This window comes from Antechinus flavipes, chromosome 3, assembly GCF_016432865.1.
Source record: "Antechinus flavipes isolate AdamAnt ecotype Samford, QLD, Australia chromosome 3, AdamAnt_v2, whole genome shotgun sequence".
Taxonomy (NCBI): domain Eukaryota; kingdom Metazoa; phylum Chordata; class Mammalia; order Dasyuromorphia; family Dasyuridae; genus Antechinus; species Antechinus flavipes.
In genome coordinates, this window is record NC_067400.1 from 315,450,110 (window position 1) to 315,466,037 (window position 15,928).

At 35.7% G+C, this 15,928-nt stretch overlaps 1 protein-coding gene across 1 annotated transcript in view; it reads right to left on the minus strand.

The window, feature by feature from the left end:
* Positions 1-12,136: 12,136 nt before the first annotated feature.
* Positions 12,137-15,928, minus strand: part of HGD (homogentisate 1,2-dioxygenase) — an 84,356-nt gene continuing 80,564 nt past the window's right edge. Inside the window, exon 14 of the mRNA XM_051985362.1 lies at positions 12,137-12,478. Coding sequence (XP_051841322.1) covers positions 12,329-12,478 — 150 coding nt within the window. The 3' untranslated portion in view covers positions 12,137-12,328. The remainder of the gene's footprint in view (positions 12,479-15,928) is intronic.

Consider the following 15,928-nt stretch of genomic DNA (forward strand, 5'->3'; position numbering starts at 1 on the left):
TTAAATGAATTGAAGCTAAGTGAAGTGAGTAGAACCAAGAGAACATTGTATCTAATAATATGAAGATTATATGATGATCAACTATGATGGATTTGACTCTTTTCAACAATGAGGAGATTTAGGCCAATTTTAATAGACTTATGATGCATCCAGAAAAAGGGCTATGTAGACTGAATGTGGATCACACATAGTATTTTCACTTTTTTGTTGTTATTCGCTTGCTTTTTTTCTCACTATTTTTTTCCTTTTTGATCTGACTCACATCATAGTATTTTCATTTTTTTGCTGTTATTCATTTGCTTTTTTTCTCACTTTTTTCCTTTTTGATCTTATTTTTCTTGTGCAGCATGATGAATGTGGAAATATGTGTAGAAGAACTGCACATGTTTAACCTATATTAGATTGTTTGCCGTCTGAGGGAAGAAGTTGGGATGAAGGGGAGGACAAAGTTTTGCAAAGGTGAATGTTGAAAACTATCTTTTCATGTATTTTGAAAATAAAAGGCTATCATTAAAAAATTTTCAAATCGTGTTATGAAAGAAGCCTCAGAAAAAAAGGGAAAAATCTTGAAACAGCAAATAAACAAAAACCAAAAAAAGTAAAAATGGTATGATTTGATCTGTGTTCACACTCTATAGTTCTTGTCTGGAATGTGGTCAGCACTTTCCATCATGAGTCCCTTGGAATTGTCTTGGATCATTGCATTGCTGAGAAGAGCTGAGTCTATCATAGTCAATCATCTCAGAATGTTGCTGTTACTATATAAAATATTCTAGTTTTGCTCACTTCATTCAACATCAATTCATGTAAGTCTTTTCAGGTTTTTCTGAAATCTGTTGGCTCAACATTTCTTACAGCACAATGGTATTCCATTACATTCATATGTAGATGAAGACTTGTTTGCCAGTCTCTAAATGAAGAGCCCTCAGTTCCCAAGTCTTTGCCACCACAAAAAGAACTACTATAAATAGTTTTGTATATGTGAGTCCTTTTCCTTTTTTATGATCTTTTTGAAATATAGATTTAGTAGTGGTATCGCTGGATCAAAGGGTTATGCACAGTTTTATAGCCCGTTGGACATGGTTTCCAATAATGATTTTAGCCAAAGGGGAAAGCAAATTAGAAAATGTAGATCTGCATGGCTTAAAATTTTCTGGAATTAAGAAGCTGGTAAGAGTTATTAATATGATAAAAATTATATAAGATTCATATAAATTGGAGCTTCCTGCTTAGGGAAATCCTCAGCATTTTCAAACAGAAGTTTTGGATCTCTGTCCTGTTTGTCTCTATATACCATAAAGGATTCATTGGCTTACTATGTTGTATATATTACTTCTTGAAATTTCAGATATATACATATACAAAAAAGTAATTATCAGTCATAATTTTATATAGAAAGTAAGATAGTTTTAAAGGAGCTATAAAAATCAGGAATTGTGAATAACTTAAGGAACAGAGAAATCTTGGAATAAATGCTTGTCTTCAGAGAGGGAAGGCAGGGGATTTAAGCATTTCACTACTCTTTTGCAGATTTCATCTCCAAAACACTTCACTCACATGCCTTACAATTTGAATAGGCAGAGGCAATGGACTGGGAGAGCACTCAAGTCACTTTTGACACCCTGGTCTTAGTCTCCTGTTATCAAACATGTAGTGAATTATCTCTTTCACTCTCTCCATAACCACCACTTTTCAGCCTGCCAATGTGATACTACTTCTGTATCTTTACTCCCCGTTCTTCCTCTGCTTCTGGTGAATTCTTCTTTCTAGTCTAAAGAACTTTATACTGTTTGTCTGGACTATAATTCCTATGTATCTGGGCTTTAGAAGCCTTTATTCTCTTCCTGCACAGTGGTCATTTTCCCCAAAACTCTACTATATTCTGATTCTATAATCTGATATTGCTACTACCCTTCATTAGACAAACAAAGGTTTTTGAGGTTTCTAAGGTCTAAATAAGAACTAAATAAAATAAAACTTATTTTAAAATATAATGAAATTTCTATACAATAATGATTATCTTTACTAAATAAAAATAAATATAAGATTTTATAATTATATGTGACTATGTATAATTTTAAAATTATAAAATAACTTGTAAAAAAAAAAGGAATGAGGGCCACAAAACTAAAACCATGAATTATAGGATAAATCCTCAGATTTTATGGCAATAGGTATTAACCTACCCACCAGGAGGCATCACAATAATGATCAGATGTCAGACCTAAAGGTCAGTGTTGTCAACTCATGTATAAAATATTCAACAGAAGAAAAAATAGTTTAATAGAGGGATAAAATTCCTCTCAAATATTGGGGCATGTTTCTCAACTCTACAAGTAGCAAGTGCAGGAATATTTTCTCCTTTGTTTATGAATTCTTATCCGTCTAAATGAGGAAAATTAAATGGTACTCCAAAGGATAAGCATGGTGATGAGTTGGATGGTGAGAAACTGAAGAGGAAAATTTTATGGGGGTCAGCAGTAATAATCCAGAGAAAGAACTCTGAGATGTAATTTTGCACATTCCAGGGATGTACCAGGGAGATGACATAAAAAAGACAAGAGGGTGTTACAAAGGTTCATCCTGGCCTCATCTGGAAAACTAATGGACTGTGAGTTATAGAGTCATAAAGATCAGCAGGAACTCTGACTGAAAAAAGAGGGAAATTCTATTATCCTATTGATATTTTCTTTGAGCAGTAGGGCATAGTGGTTAAGAGAAGACTTGGACAGGTGACTTCTGCCAGAGAAAGTGTTATACTCAAGTCAGTGACTGAGAATTACATGTGTTGGTGGATCCTCATTCAAGAATTTCTGCTTTGTTTGTTCCTTTAAAAAAATCTGTATTTTATATTTTCTGCATTCTGAACCATGTGCTTACTAGTGAGAAGCAGATCTCAGCTTGCTAGAAAAGCATTGCTTTTATGCTTTCCCAAGTTTCCTGAGTCAGGGCTGTGAGCCAAGAAAAAAATAGATAAATCCTTTCTTATGTACCTGAGCATTTTGTATCATGAGAAATTTCTATAATGCTTTAAGGTTTGAAATGCATTATCTCATTTGATATTAACAATAACCTTGTTGGAAAGATACTATGGATATTATATGTTATAGCTATAGGAAGGCAGATTGTATTATTTGCCCCAGTGTCATAGAGTTACTTAGGCACAATTTGAATTTGAATCTTCCTGACTGCTAAGTCCAGTGCTTCTGCTATGGCAACCTAGTGAGAGTCATTGATCTTGTTGCTATAAACATTTATTCTTCTTGGGACACAAATGAGCTTCTAAAAATAATGGCCACCCATGGACCCACACTTAACACCATATACCAAGATAAGATCAAAATGGGTCCATGACCTAGGCATAAAGAACGAGATTATAAATAAATTAGAGGAACCTAGGATAGTTTATCTCTCAGACTTGTGGAGGAGAAAGAAATTTGTGACCAAAGATGAACTAGAGACCATTACTGATCACAAAATAGAAAATTTTGATTATATCAAATTAAAAAGCCTTTGTACAAACAAAACTAATGCAAACAAGATTAGAAGGGAAACAACAAACTGGGAAAACATCTTCACAGTTAAAGGTTCTGATAAAGGCCTCATTTCCAAAATATATAGAGAACTGACTCAAATTTATAAGAAATCAAGCCATTCTCCAATTGATAAATGGTCAAAGGATATGAACAGACAATTTTCCGAGGATGAAATTGAAACTATTACCACTCATATGAAAGAGTGTTCCAAATCATTATTGATCAGAGAAATGAAAATTAAGACAACTCTGAGATACCACTACACACCTGTCAGATTGGCTAAGATGACAGGAAAAAATAATGATGAATGTTGGAGGGGATGCGGGAAAACTGGGACACTGATGCATTGTTGGTGGAGTTGTGAACGAATCCAACCATTCTGGAGAGCAATCTGGAATTATGCCCAAAAAATTATCAAACTGTTCATACCCTTTGATCCAGCAGTGTTACTTCTGGGCTTATATCCCAAAGAAATACTAAAGAAGGGAAAGGGACCTTTATGTGCCAAAATGTTTGTGGCAGCCCTGTTTGTAGTGGCTAGAAACTGGAAATTAAATGGATGCCCATCAATTGGAGAATGGCTGGGTAAATTGTGGTATATGAATGTTATGGAATATTATTTTTCTGTAAGAAATGACCAGCAGGATGAATACAGAGAGGATTGGTGAGACTTACATGAACTGATGCTAAGTGAAACGAGCAGAACCAGATCATTATACACTTCAACAACGATATTGTATGAGGATGTATTCTGATGGAAGTGGATTTCTTTGACAAAGAGACCTGAGTTTCAATTGATAAATGATGGACAGAAGCAGCTACATCCAAAGAAAGAACACTGGGAAAGGAATGTGAACTATTTGCATTTTTGTTTTTCTTCCCGGATTATTTTTACCTTCTGAATCCAATTCTCCCTGTGCAACAAGAGAACTGTTCGGTTCTGCAAACATATATTGTATCTAGTATATACTGCAACATATCTAACATATATAGGACTGCTTGCCATCTAGGGGAGGGGGTGGAGGGAGGGAGGGGAAAAATCGGAACAGAAGTGAGTGCAAGGGATAATGTAAAAAATAATTACCCTGGCATGGATTTTGTCAATATAAAGTTATTATAAAATAAAATAAAATATTTTTTTAAAAAGAGTTTACCCCCCCCCCCCAAAAAAAAAAAAGAAAAAGAAAATAATGGCCACCTCTGAAGATCTGGTATTATGTGGTGGTAAGAACTTTGGATTTGAAGTCAAAAGATCAGTTATTCCTTAGTTATGCTACTTATTAAATGCTGTGTAACTTTGTTATCTTTTATAGCCAATAAGATGTCCTCTAGCTTTTAGACCTTCTATCCCTTTTCAGAACAATTGGTCTACCTTTGGGGCAAAATTACTAGTAATTGGAGGAGGTGCCTTGAACATCATTGTGACTGCTTCCTCAAATCTCTCTGTGTTTGATCATGAGGTTGCTTTTTCTGAAATCTTCCCAAGATTCTTCTACATTTTTTCAGTGACCCTGACTTGGGTTCATGTCAGCAATAAAAAAAATATAGAAGAAACTGAAGCAGTTTGCAAAAGAAGACATCTTAAACTGTTGCTAGTTGTAACATGGTTGCTAAATGGTGGCTGGTTGTCACTTTTAGTGTTGAGTTAGGTTGTCATTGTTAGTGCTGAGTTACATTGTGTCCGATTGTGACTGATCAGATCAATATGAGCAACGGATGCTGCTCTGCCACAGGTCAGACACAAATATTCCCTATGACCATCTGGGATGCTTCTCTAACTTTATACATCTCACGTTCCTTCCCAGCTACTTCAATTCTGTTTTGCTCATAGAGCACAACACCTTCCCTGTGCCAGTATCTCTTATGTTATTCAATCAATTCTAAAGTTCTTAAGAGAGACTTTGAGAGTATCCTTATATTGGTTTTTCTGACTACCTTGTGAGTGCTTATTCTGTGTGAGTTCTCCATAAAACAGTCTTCAATTTAAGGTAACATTGCAGGCAAATCAAAACTTCTTTCCTGTGGGAAAGAGAAGGAAGCCTAAACTTTTCCATTCTTCTCCTAAGAAAAACAACAGAAAAATGTTAAGATAAGCTCAAAGAAAATCTTTCAGAATTGGAAGAATCAGAAGTGTGTTACTAAATGTTTAACAACTGGGCAAACAAAATGCAACAATATCAGCACATATATTTTTTTTCATTGTTTATTTTTTGTTGTTGTTATACATATATATTAACTTTTTAAAATACACATTTTGTAATGAATCATGTTGGGAGAGAAAACACAGAACAAAAGGGAAAAACCATGAGAGAGAGAGAAAAAAAAAAAAACAGAAAAAAGCAGCATATATACTTTTTTCCCTGAGGCAACTGGGAGTAAGTGATTTGCCCAAGGTCACACAGCTAAGGAAATGTTAAATGTCTGAGGTGGGATTTGAACTCAGCTTCCTCCTAACTCCAGGGCTGGTGTTCTAACCACTGTGCCCTCCAGCTGCCCCAGAAGCACATATACTTTTAAAGTTTAATCTGAAGTGTTAATAGGATTTGCTGATTTCCAAATTGTTAATACACTGAAAACTACACTGGATACATACCTAGAAGGATGCTTTATCTTTATAGAGAAAAAGAAAACAAAATATCTTAGTGAGGAGAGAGTTTTGAACACCTGACCTCTTTCTATTTGCTCTCGGTCCTCATCTCAGCCTGTTAAAATGCTGGGGTCTCTTCAAGACTCAGCTTAAATTACTTTGAGTAGGGATGACTTTTCTTGTTCCCCCAGGTGCTAGTACCTGCTCCTTTGTGTGTTTCTTTTCTGTTTGGATTGTGCAAATACCTGCTGAGATCCAAGTTGGCTTCCCTATGAAAATGAAAGCTACTTGAGGGAAGAACTATTTTTGGATTTTCTTTGAATCCTCCGCACTTAGGAAATACCTGACACATTTGTTGTTGTTGTTCAGTCCTGTCTGACTCTTTGTGATCCTGTGGACTGTATCGTGCAAATGTTGCCTATGGTGTTTTCTTGGCAAAAATACTGAAATGGTTTACCATTTCCTTCTCTAGCTCATTTAACAGATGAGGAAGCTGAGGTGAATTGACTTAAGTGACCTGCCCAGGGTCACACAACTAGGAAGTATCTGAGGTTGAATTTGAACTCAGGTCTTCCTGGATCCGGAACAAGTGCTCCATTCACTAAACCACCTAAGCTGCCCCAACACAGATGCTTTATACATGTAAACCTGTTAATAAATGCTATTTGATTGATTTGTGGTTGATCAGGGACAGAGAAAAACACACTAAAACCTTCTTGTCGAATTCGAAACAGCTTAGATAGGGAGAAAAGAAGATGCGTGACTAAAATATAGAGAATTCACAGTTAGCAATTGAAAGATGATTTACCACAACTGAGCCTGAAACCAGGAGGACTCCACAAACTCCAGAAAGGTTTTGACACTGAGCTTAAAATCAGTATGAGTTGCCATGGAACATTTCAAACTATCTGCATACAATATTCTTGAATGGAAAGGAAAGGCTCAATAATTGTGTGTGTGTAAATGTGTATATTATATGTATACATAATATATACATACATGTATGTTGTATACATATATGGATATTATATATACATATATATTTAGGTGTTTATATGATTAACAGGGTTTATTCTTCAGAAAAAGCTTTTCCCCCCTTAAAGGGTAGAGGCGAAGAAAGGAAAGAATTTGAACTAAAAATAAAATTGAATTTTAAAAATTAAATCCTTGTTGATGAATCAAGCTGCAGTTTTTGTCTTATGGATCACGTGTCTCATTGGTAGTCTCATTGTTACCTGTTGACAGAATATTTCAATTATGGGAGAAATGACCTAAAAGGGGAGAAAAAACCCAGCCTCTGGTGCTGAAACTGCAAAACCAAAGTAAATAGCATATAGCCAGTGCTAAATTAATATTTCTATAATGATGTCAGCAGTTTTGGCATAGCATCTGCAGTGAATGGAGAGGCCCCAAGTTCCCAATTGTGTAGCAATGGGAGAGATACTTACTGGATGACAACCCAATTATTGGGGATAGTGACAACCTTGCTCCAGGGACTACACTAAGGGATTATTTCCTGGAATATATTCAGCCATACAGTCAAAGAGCAATCATGTGTTGAGTTCGCCTAGGTAATAAAAGGAATAGCTGCTGAATAAAGTGAATCTGGAAAAGGACAGTCATATTTTCATGCCATGCTCAATAGCAAGGGCCACAGGTCTCACAGCAATCTCAGCTTCAGGTAGCAGGAATAGCAATGCCTACCCAATAAGGTAGGGAATGTGGAGGTGGGCAGTCAGGACACAAATGGGGCAATTGTTTAGCCTGTTTCTGAGGCTAAATTATTTCCAAATCAAATAGGAGCTAGGGACTGAAGGCAAGCTTATTTCACATAGCAACAGAATCCCTACCGAAGCTGATGATTTTAATGCTGACTGTCTGGGTTACAGACAAATAAGACAGTGTCATTCTGGAGGATTATCTATTTAGCGGAGTAATAATACAATTATGTAAATACAATATAATACTTTGGAATTATTCAAACAACTAGACAAAAAAAATGGTGATTAATGTACATATGTTACCCTGGAGGGTATTCAATAGTGAATTGTGCCAGGGTTTTGTTCTTGACCTGTTCTTATATTTTCACCATTGCAAGTTGTTTGTCAATTAAACCCATGACCTTGACATAGATAGATGGTGGAATTTTGGGGGCTCTTTCACATATAATCTCATTGTTTTGGGCTTACAGAAGCTCTGGAGACATCAATTTCTGGTTCATGTTTTCCATAAAATCTCCATGCTTTTGGCCTTACATGGAAATCCTGGGAATTTCACTATCCAGTTCATTTTGTTTATCATTCAAAGAGGCTTCAATTACCTTTAAAGCACTCAATGCTTACAAAAATTGAATATATTTCACCTGACAAAAAGCTCAGAACAAGCTCAGTGACAAAGCTACTTAATCCTTAGGAAAGATTTCTGCAGGGTATTTAGCAATCCTCCACTTCTAGTTCCCATCTTTCTCTCAGATATTACTATCTATGACTCAGGACACAAAAGGATAGGTCTGGATTACCCCACAGGCCCCTTCTGTATCCATAGGATTATAGGAGCAGAGCTTTAGAGCTGGAAGAAGCTTAGTTCATCAAGTTCAAAGCTCTATTTTTATTCAGGAGGAGCCAAAGATTCAGCAAGGTTAATGATTTAACTGAAGTCTCAAATTGGCTGAATTAATGCTAAGTGAAGTGAGTAGAACCAAGAGAACGTTGTACACAGCAATAATAAGATTATGTGGTGATCAATTATGATGGACTTGACTCTCTTCAATAATGAGGTGATTCAAGGCAATTTCAATAGACTTGTGATAGAAAAAGCCATCTGTATCCAGAGAGAGGACTATGGGGACTAAATGTGGATCACAGCATAGTATTTTCACCTTTTTTGTTGTTTGCTTGCCTATTTTTTTCTTTCTCATTTTTCCTTTTGATTTGGTTTTTCTTGTGTAGCATGATAAATGTGGAAATATGCTTAGAAGAATTGCACATTTTACCTGTATTGGATTACTTGCTATCTAGGGGAGAAGGAAGGTAGGGAGAGGAAAAAAAATTTGGAACACAAGGTTTTTCAAGGGTGAATGTTGAAAACTATCTTTGATTGTATTTTGAAAAATTAAAAACTATTATTTAAAAAAAAAACTACAAATATGTGGCAGAGATTTTAACCTAGGTCCATTGATTAAAATCCATCATACCATGTTGCTTTCTTCTTCCCTTTCAGAGATGAGATGTAATAGCCTTTAAGTCTTTATCTAGGTCTTAATAAACCTGGCTATTTCTATCTTCTCTCTTGCCTTCTGTCATTCAGATTCCAAATCACTTTCTTCTTTCATTAAGGTTTTGAATCATTTGCCTCTTATTTTCCTTAAGGTGCCATTTCTCTGGCCATCTGGTCTCTGTTTCTATTTTTACTTCTCTCTCTCATGCCTTCTCCTGCTCTTCTTTGCCTATTGCATTGAACTCATCCTTTAAAAGCCAATTTTACCTCCATTTCTCTGGAAGACTTTCCCTGATTTTCTTTTAAATTTCAAAAAAGAGTTCAAAGAGCAAATGTTATCTTAGTCTGGACATTTGTTATATTCTGTGAACAACCTGGATTAAGGAATGGCTTCATTGCCATTAACTTTTTCATAAACATTAGCTGAAGAATTTCAACACTATTGACTGAGAGCTCATTAAGGAGAGTTGTACTCAGCTCCCCCTTTCAGGAAAGTCTTATTGACTATTCCTCCCAAGAGGTAGCACCTCACCTGAAATTTATATGTTTGAGGTGAAGTAAGGCAGAAAAAGATGTGTCCTTCCTCTATAGGAGGGGCTTACTAATCATACTATTCCTGATAGATGATGAATAGACCATTAGATAACCCAGAATATAACTGAATAAAGACCAATTGAAATAGAGAATTGATGTCCACCACGGAGCAACAGAAAATGATATCCATTAGGGAACAGATCCTGCAGAGAGCATTCCTTTGATATCACCAGAAAATATCAGCAGCTTTGCAGTGTTAAAGGCTTGCTTCTCCTGTCTGTGCTCCCTAGCCTTATATGTTTTCTGCATGTATTCCCCATCCACATAAATGCCTCAGTTTTATATGTTCTCCATATAAGACCATAAATAAACTTAGGCAAATATTTTTCCAGCTAAAAGTGTATATTTTGATTTACTGGGGAATTTTCTTGTATTATATTATTGCTGTGTCATTTCAATAAATCTTTGCTGTGAACTAAATTTGTCCTTTTAGCTGACTAATAAAATAAGAATAAATATTCAGTAGTGGTTTAGAGAAGATTAGGTTTCCTGATGTCCTTGGTCCTCTTTGGAAATGAAGGATGAATGGTAATCTAGACTCATAGTATCTAGAATCTGGGGTAGTTTTCTGGAGTTTTGGGGTGTTACACAGGAGATTTCACTAGTAAAGGAACTTACTGGTGAGGAAATTCCTTCTACTAATGTAGTGGTTTTTTTTCTCTTCAATTTAAAAGTTTCGAGGAATTACCTAGTGCACTAAGGGGTTGCTAAAAATCACACAGTCATTATGTATCAGAGGATACATGTCTTCTTGACTCTGAGGCTAGCTTTCTCTCTGCCAAACCATGCTACATGTAATATGGGTATTGTATTTACACACATATATACACACATATATATTTATGTATGGGTATATATAGGTATACATGTATACCTATATACAAACGTATCTATATGAGTACATTTCTATGTGAGTATGTATAAGTATATATACATATATATATACATATACACACATATATGTGTGTTTGTATAGGTGTATGGATATGAAATAATATATGCTCATCCATATGTAAGGATCCCTGAGGGCAACATTTTAATTTTAAAATGTAATGTTATCTATACTTTATTTTTACACATTTCTTAAATATTTCCCAATCGCATTTTAATTTGGTTTGGACTGCATTTAGGAATGTTAAGGGTCTGAGGTTTGAGATCTCTGTTTAGTACCATATAAGGATAAAGAATAAAAAAATCTTAAATAATCTTTCTGTGGTTGGAACTGGAACTATGGTTGAAGTCTTTAGCAGGCATCCCTTGGCTTCATCAGAGAATGTTCACCCTCAATGAATGGTTGCTATCTGCATGCGCATCAATTAAATCACATGCAAATCAGGAATATGTAGGGTTTCTCCAAAATCTTAGTGCCAGCTTAAGCTTCAATTAATTTAAACAAAATGGTTTTAATTAGCTTGAACAAAATGGCAAGAAGGCTTTAAAAGATGCTCTGCATTTAAAAAAAATTTTTTTTTCATATTGAGCATTCACTTTTCAGCTATAGCTCAGAATCCATTGGTACCCCTTTGTAGAAGTACGACCCCTTCTGTGGAAAAAAAAATTACTTATTGACTAATCTTTAACTGCTGAGCTCTAACGAATATTTCCTTTGGTAGTTCTTATCTCTTTCCTCTTTGATCTTACATGTATGTTTAGGAGCATTGTCTACCTGAGTCTTAAGATCCCATGGTTTCCCATTGATTGGGACCTTCCCAGCTGCTGCCAATTGTGCTTCTCCTTAAAAATTTTTGCCTAACCTGTCTTATCCCTGATTGGATCAATTCCTAGATCATAGCTTCAGTTTTAGCTTCACATCAATCATTGGAAAAATACTCTCCTAGCCAGGGATGTGCTAGAGTCAACTTCTTAAATTTTCAGTGTTAAGTCTTTTTATACTTTGGAAATCTATAAATGCTACAAACCAGGACTTGATTTGTTGTTTTGCTGATTATCTAGATTCAAAGCAATAGATAATGTGTTAACAATTTAGATTAAACTTAAAATGTTGTGTGTGCATCCATCCCACCCCAGAACTTGCCCATCAAAAATTTGTGAGTATACCACTCCTCCTAGCTGTGCACCCATAACTACCATCACCTGCCTTGTATATTCGGCCCAGATTTGAAAGATTCCTGCTAGATTTCTGCTTTTCTCTTCAGACAAAACTTCCTATCATCCTGTGATTGTCCACATTCTGGCCTTGAGGTTTGTTATTTCCATATACTGCAGGTAGGTCTTTATTGGGTAATTAAGCTTACAGTAATGTCACTTGCAATACATTTTTGCACTAATTTCCATGCAAGGATGGGTAATTATTTTTACCAATTACAGGTTTCTACGACTATATGCAGAGACCCTAACTTTTCCAAGAAGGGCTCTAAACATGAACTCTTCCAGCTCATTTATGACCAGTGGGGTTTCTGAGCTTGGGCGTGAAGTGACTTCGTAGGTTTTCCCAACACTTGTAATAGTTCCCATCCAAACAGTTGCATGTCTTGAGACCCCACTTGGTGACAGCCAAACTGAGTGAAGACTCAAACATAAATGCCTGGTAGAAATGGATAAAAAGGGAGAGGGGGTGGTTAGACACAAGGGTGGAGACAATGAAATTCTGAGGCATAAATAAATAATAAAATAACATTTTAAGATTTGCAAAGTACTTTGCAGTTATTATCTCATTTTTATTATCAAAATTATCCTGGGATGTAGATGCTGTTGTTAATCCAATTTTACAGGTTAAAAAAACTGAGGTAGAGAATAAATGATTTACTTAGGATTTACCTAGGATAGCTAGTAAGTGTTTCAGGTTTTGAATTGAGGTGTTCTTGACTCCTGGTTCAATGCTGTAGCCCAGTAGTATCAAGCTCAAATAAAAACAAGGTCCACTAAACCATGTATAAGGATCCCTGAAGGCTTCATATTGACTTAGAAAACCACATATTAATGTTATTCATGTTCTATTGTATTTTTATTTATTTTGTTAAATATTTCCCAATTACATTTTCATCTGGTTCATGCTATCACTGCAGCCTATGATGATGGGTTTGACACCTCTGCTCTTGTCCCTGTACCACCTAGCTAATATCAGCCAGTTTGTTGTCTAAAGGAGGGATTCTTAACCATGAACTTAAATGGCCAAAACAAAATCCCCTCTTTATTTTCAATAATCCCTCACTGAAATTTAGCATCTCCTTTGATTTTGAATAGAGACAACTAGTCATTATTTCGAAAAGGGATCCTTCAGCTTTAGGAGCCAAAGGGGACCATGACACAAAATTTAAGAATCTCTGGAAAGAAGGACATTTTACTAGGTATTTCACTGTGTGTTGTGTGGTTGGGTGGAAGGAAAACTACAAATGACAACTTTAGTCTTGAGCAAACCCTGAATTCTAAAGTGAGGGAGACGAAGTTAAGTTAGTTCATTGTTGTTCAGTCTTACTCTAACATGATATTAATTGGGGTTTTCTTGGCAAAGATTCTGGAGGAGTCTGCCATTTCCTTCTCCAACTCATTTTACAGATGAGGGAACTGAGGCAAATAGGGTTAAGTATCCCAGATTTACACAGTTGTAAATGTCTGAGGCTGGATTTGAACTCGGAAGATGAGTTTTGCTGACTCCAGTCACAGTACTGTATCTACTGCAGCTGCCCCAAGGCTAGGAGAACCTTAAAATAATATATTGGCCACTAATCTTGACCCTTCCCTCCCTTTACATATTCAGTACCTTTCTGCTAACTCCCAGTTACCTAGGGTACTCCATTATGTTCCCTTTTCTGAGAATTTACCCTCTAAAAATGTCTTTCCTTTGTCCTATTTTTTTTTTTTATCTCTCTTATGTCTGATAAATGACAGCTAATTATTGTCATAGGTGCTCAGGGTAATTGTGTTATCTTTCTCAAGTATAGACAAAGAATCTAAGGGAATGACTTAAATGGTAGGAATTCAGATATCCTTGTAAACTTGAGGAGGGAAATGGGACATAAACTCGGGTATGATAGAACCAGCTTGAAAGGCTGAGCCAATTGTTAAATTTTCAGTATCACTTTTTTTTTTCTGTTTTTTTCTCTCGTGGTTTTTCCCTTTTGTTCTGATTTTTCTCTCTCAACATGATTCACAAAAAAAGTCTATTAATAAAGTTAGTATAATGTATAAACAGAAAAAATAAAACAATTATCAATAAATAAATAAAATGGCAGTGTGAGCATTTAACACTTTAGAATAAATTAGAGCTTCATTTATTGTTTGGTTGGATGTCTAGAATTAAGAAAATGATGAAGAAAATGTTAATGATGAAGTTTAAACTTGAAAATGTTTCCTATTTACATTTCCCTCCCCTCCACCAGAGCTGGTTGTTAAGCATTTACAAGCATACCCCTATACCTGTCACTTTATGGAGTCCCTCAGATTATTCCACATAGACCACAAATACCCTGAGGCACTATAAAGGAAGCACTGGACTAGGACTCAAATCCTAGCTCTAATATTCTCTAGCAATAGGATTTTGGGAAAGTTACTTTCCCTTCTCTGGCCATCTGGAAAATGAGGAGCACCATTCAGTGGACAATGCCCCTGGAGTGACAAAGATAGGGATTCAAATCCAGAGTCAGACACTTATTAGCTACTTGCCTGAGCAAGTGTGTAGCCTCAGTTTCCACATTTGTAAAAAGAGGGAGGAGGCTTAGACTTAATGGCCTCTAAAAGTCCTTTTTAACTTGATACCTATGAGCTTGTGATGTCCATAGATAGCTAAATGATGTCAAGGCCCAGTTTTGATATTCTGGAGCTCCCTAGGTTTCATCTACCTACCCTGGCCGTACCTACCTTGAATTTAAACCCTAAATTTGGGTTTAAATTCATCCAGATTTGACATTCTAGGACTATATAGTTTTCATCTACTTACCTTGGTCCTGAGTTTGGGTTTAGCTCAAAATCTAAATCTTAGGTAGTGCAGTAGATAGAGCACCAGCCCTAAGCCAGGAGGACCTGAGTTCAAATCTGGTCTCAGACACTTAACACTTCCTAGCTGTGTGACCCTGAGAAAGTCACTTAACCCCAAGTGCCTCTGGAAAAAAAAATCCTAATGATAGTTTCATGACTCAGTTCATTTGTAGAGTGAAAATGTTGTCTAGCAAGGCTTATTGTTATTTTTGAACATTAGGTAGCATTTAACTTATTGTTCTATTCTTTTTAAAAAATTAATTTGTATATGATTTAGAATATACTTAAATATTATAGTCAGTAGACTCTACCTGAAAAAATATAATAAAACCAAAGAAAGCAGCCTACTACTACACTTAATTCCAATTGAATAGTCAGAGCACAGTATATAGGAAATGCAGAACAGATTTTAAGAGCCAATTGGTTTCCTTTTATGCCAGATGAAAAAGAAAAAGTAATACAGATGAAAATGTGGTTCATTAGCTCAGGCTTTGATGAGGCTGGAGCTTCTGGACTCTTCCTGCTTCAAAAATATAGTTGAGAGGTATCATTTTGCCTCACTATAGCCCTGGTCCTGGGAATTTACTTTGTTCTAAAAAAAGCAGGGAGAGAAGAGACTTGGAAAGACTAAGTGCTTAGGGCCATGGGGAGGAGAAAGGAAGTTCAAAAAGGCCTTTAATTTAGCATTAGTTTGCCTTCTCCCTTCATTCACCAAATAAAGGTGGGGTAGCTAGTGGAGCTCATAATTTAATCTGGGGAAAGTTTCATATTCTTTTAAGACTCAAGCATTTTAAAATGTTTGGATCTTATTCCTGTCCTACTAGAGACAAAAGGCGGTTTTTCTAGGGCCTGAGGGATTTTAGCAATAGGTTGAATGATTTGTTAAACTATGATTTCTTTACAATAGACCACCAGATTACCACAGCTATATATCCTATCATTATGTATGGCATAATAATATGAACAATTATATAGCACTTTAAAATTTACAAAGACATAAATATATATAATTACATATATAAATACACATATATACTGTCAGGATCCAGTATCATCCCTC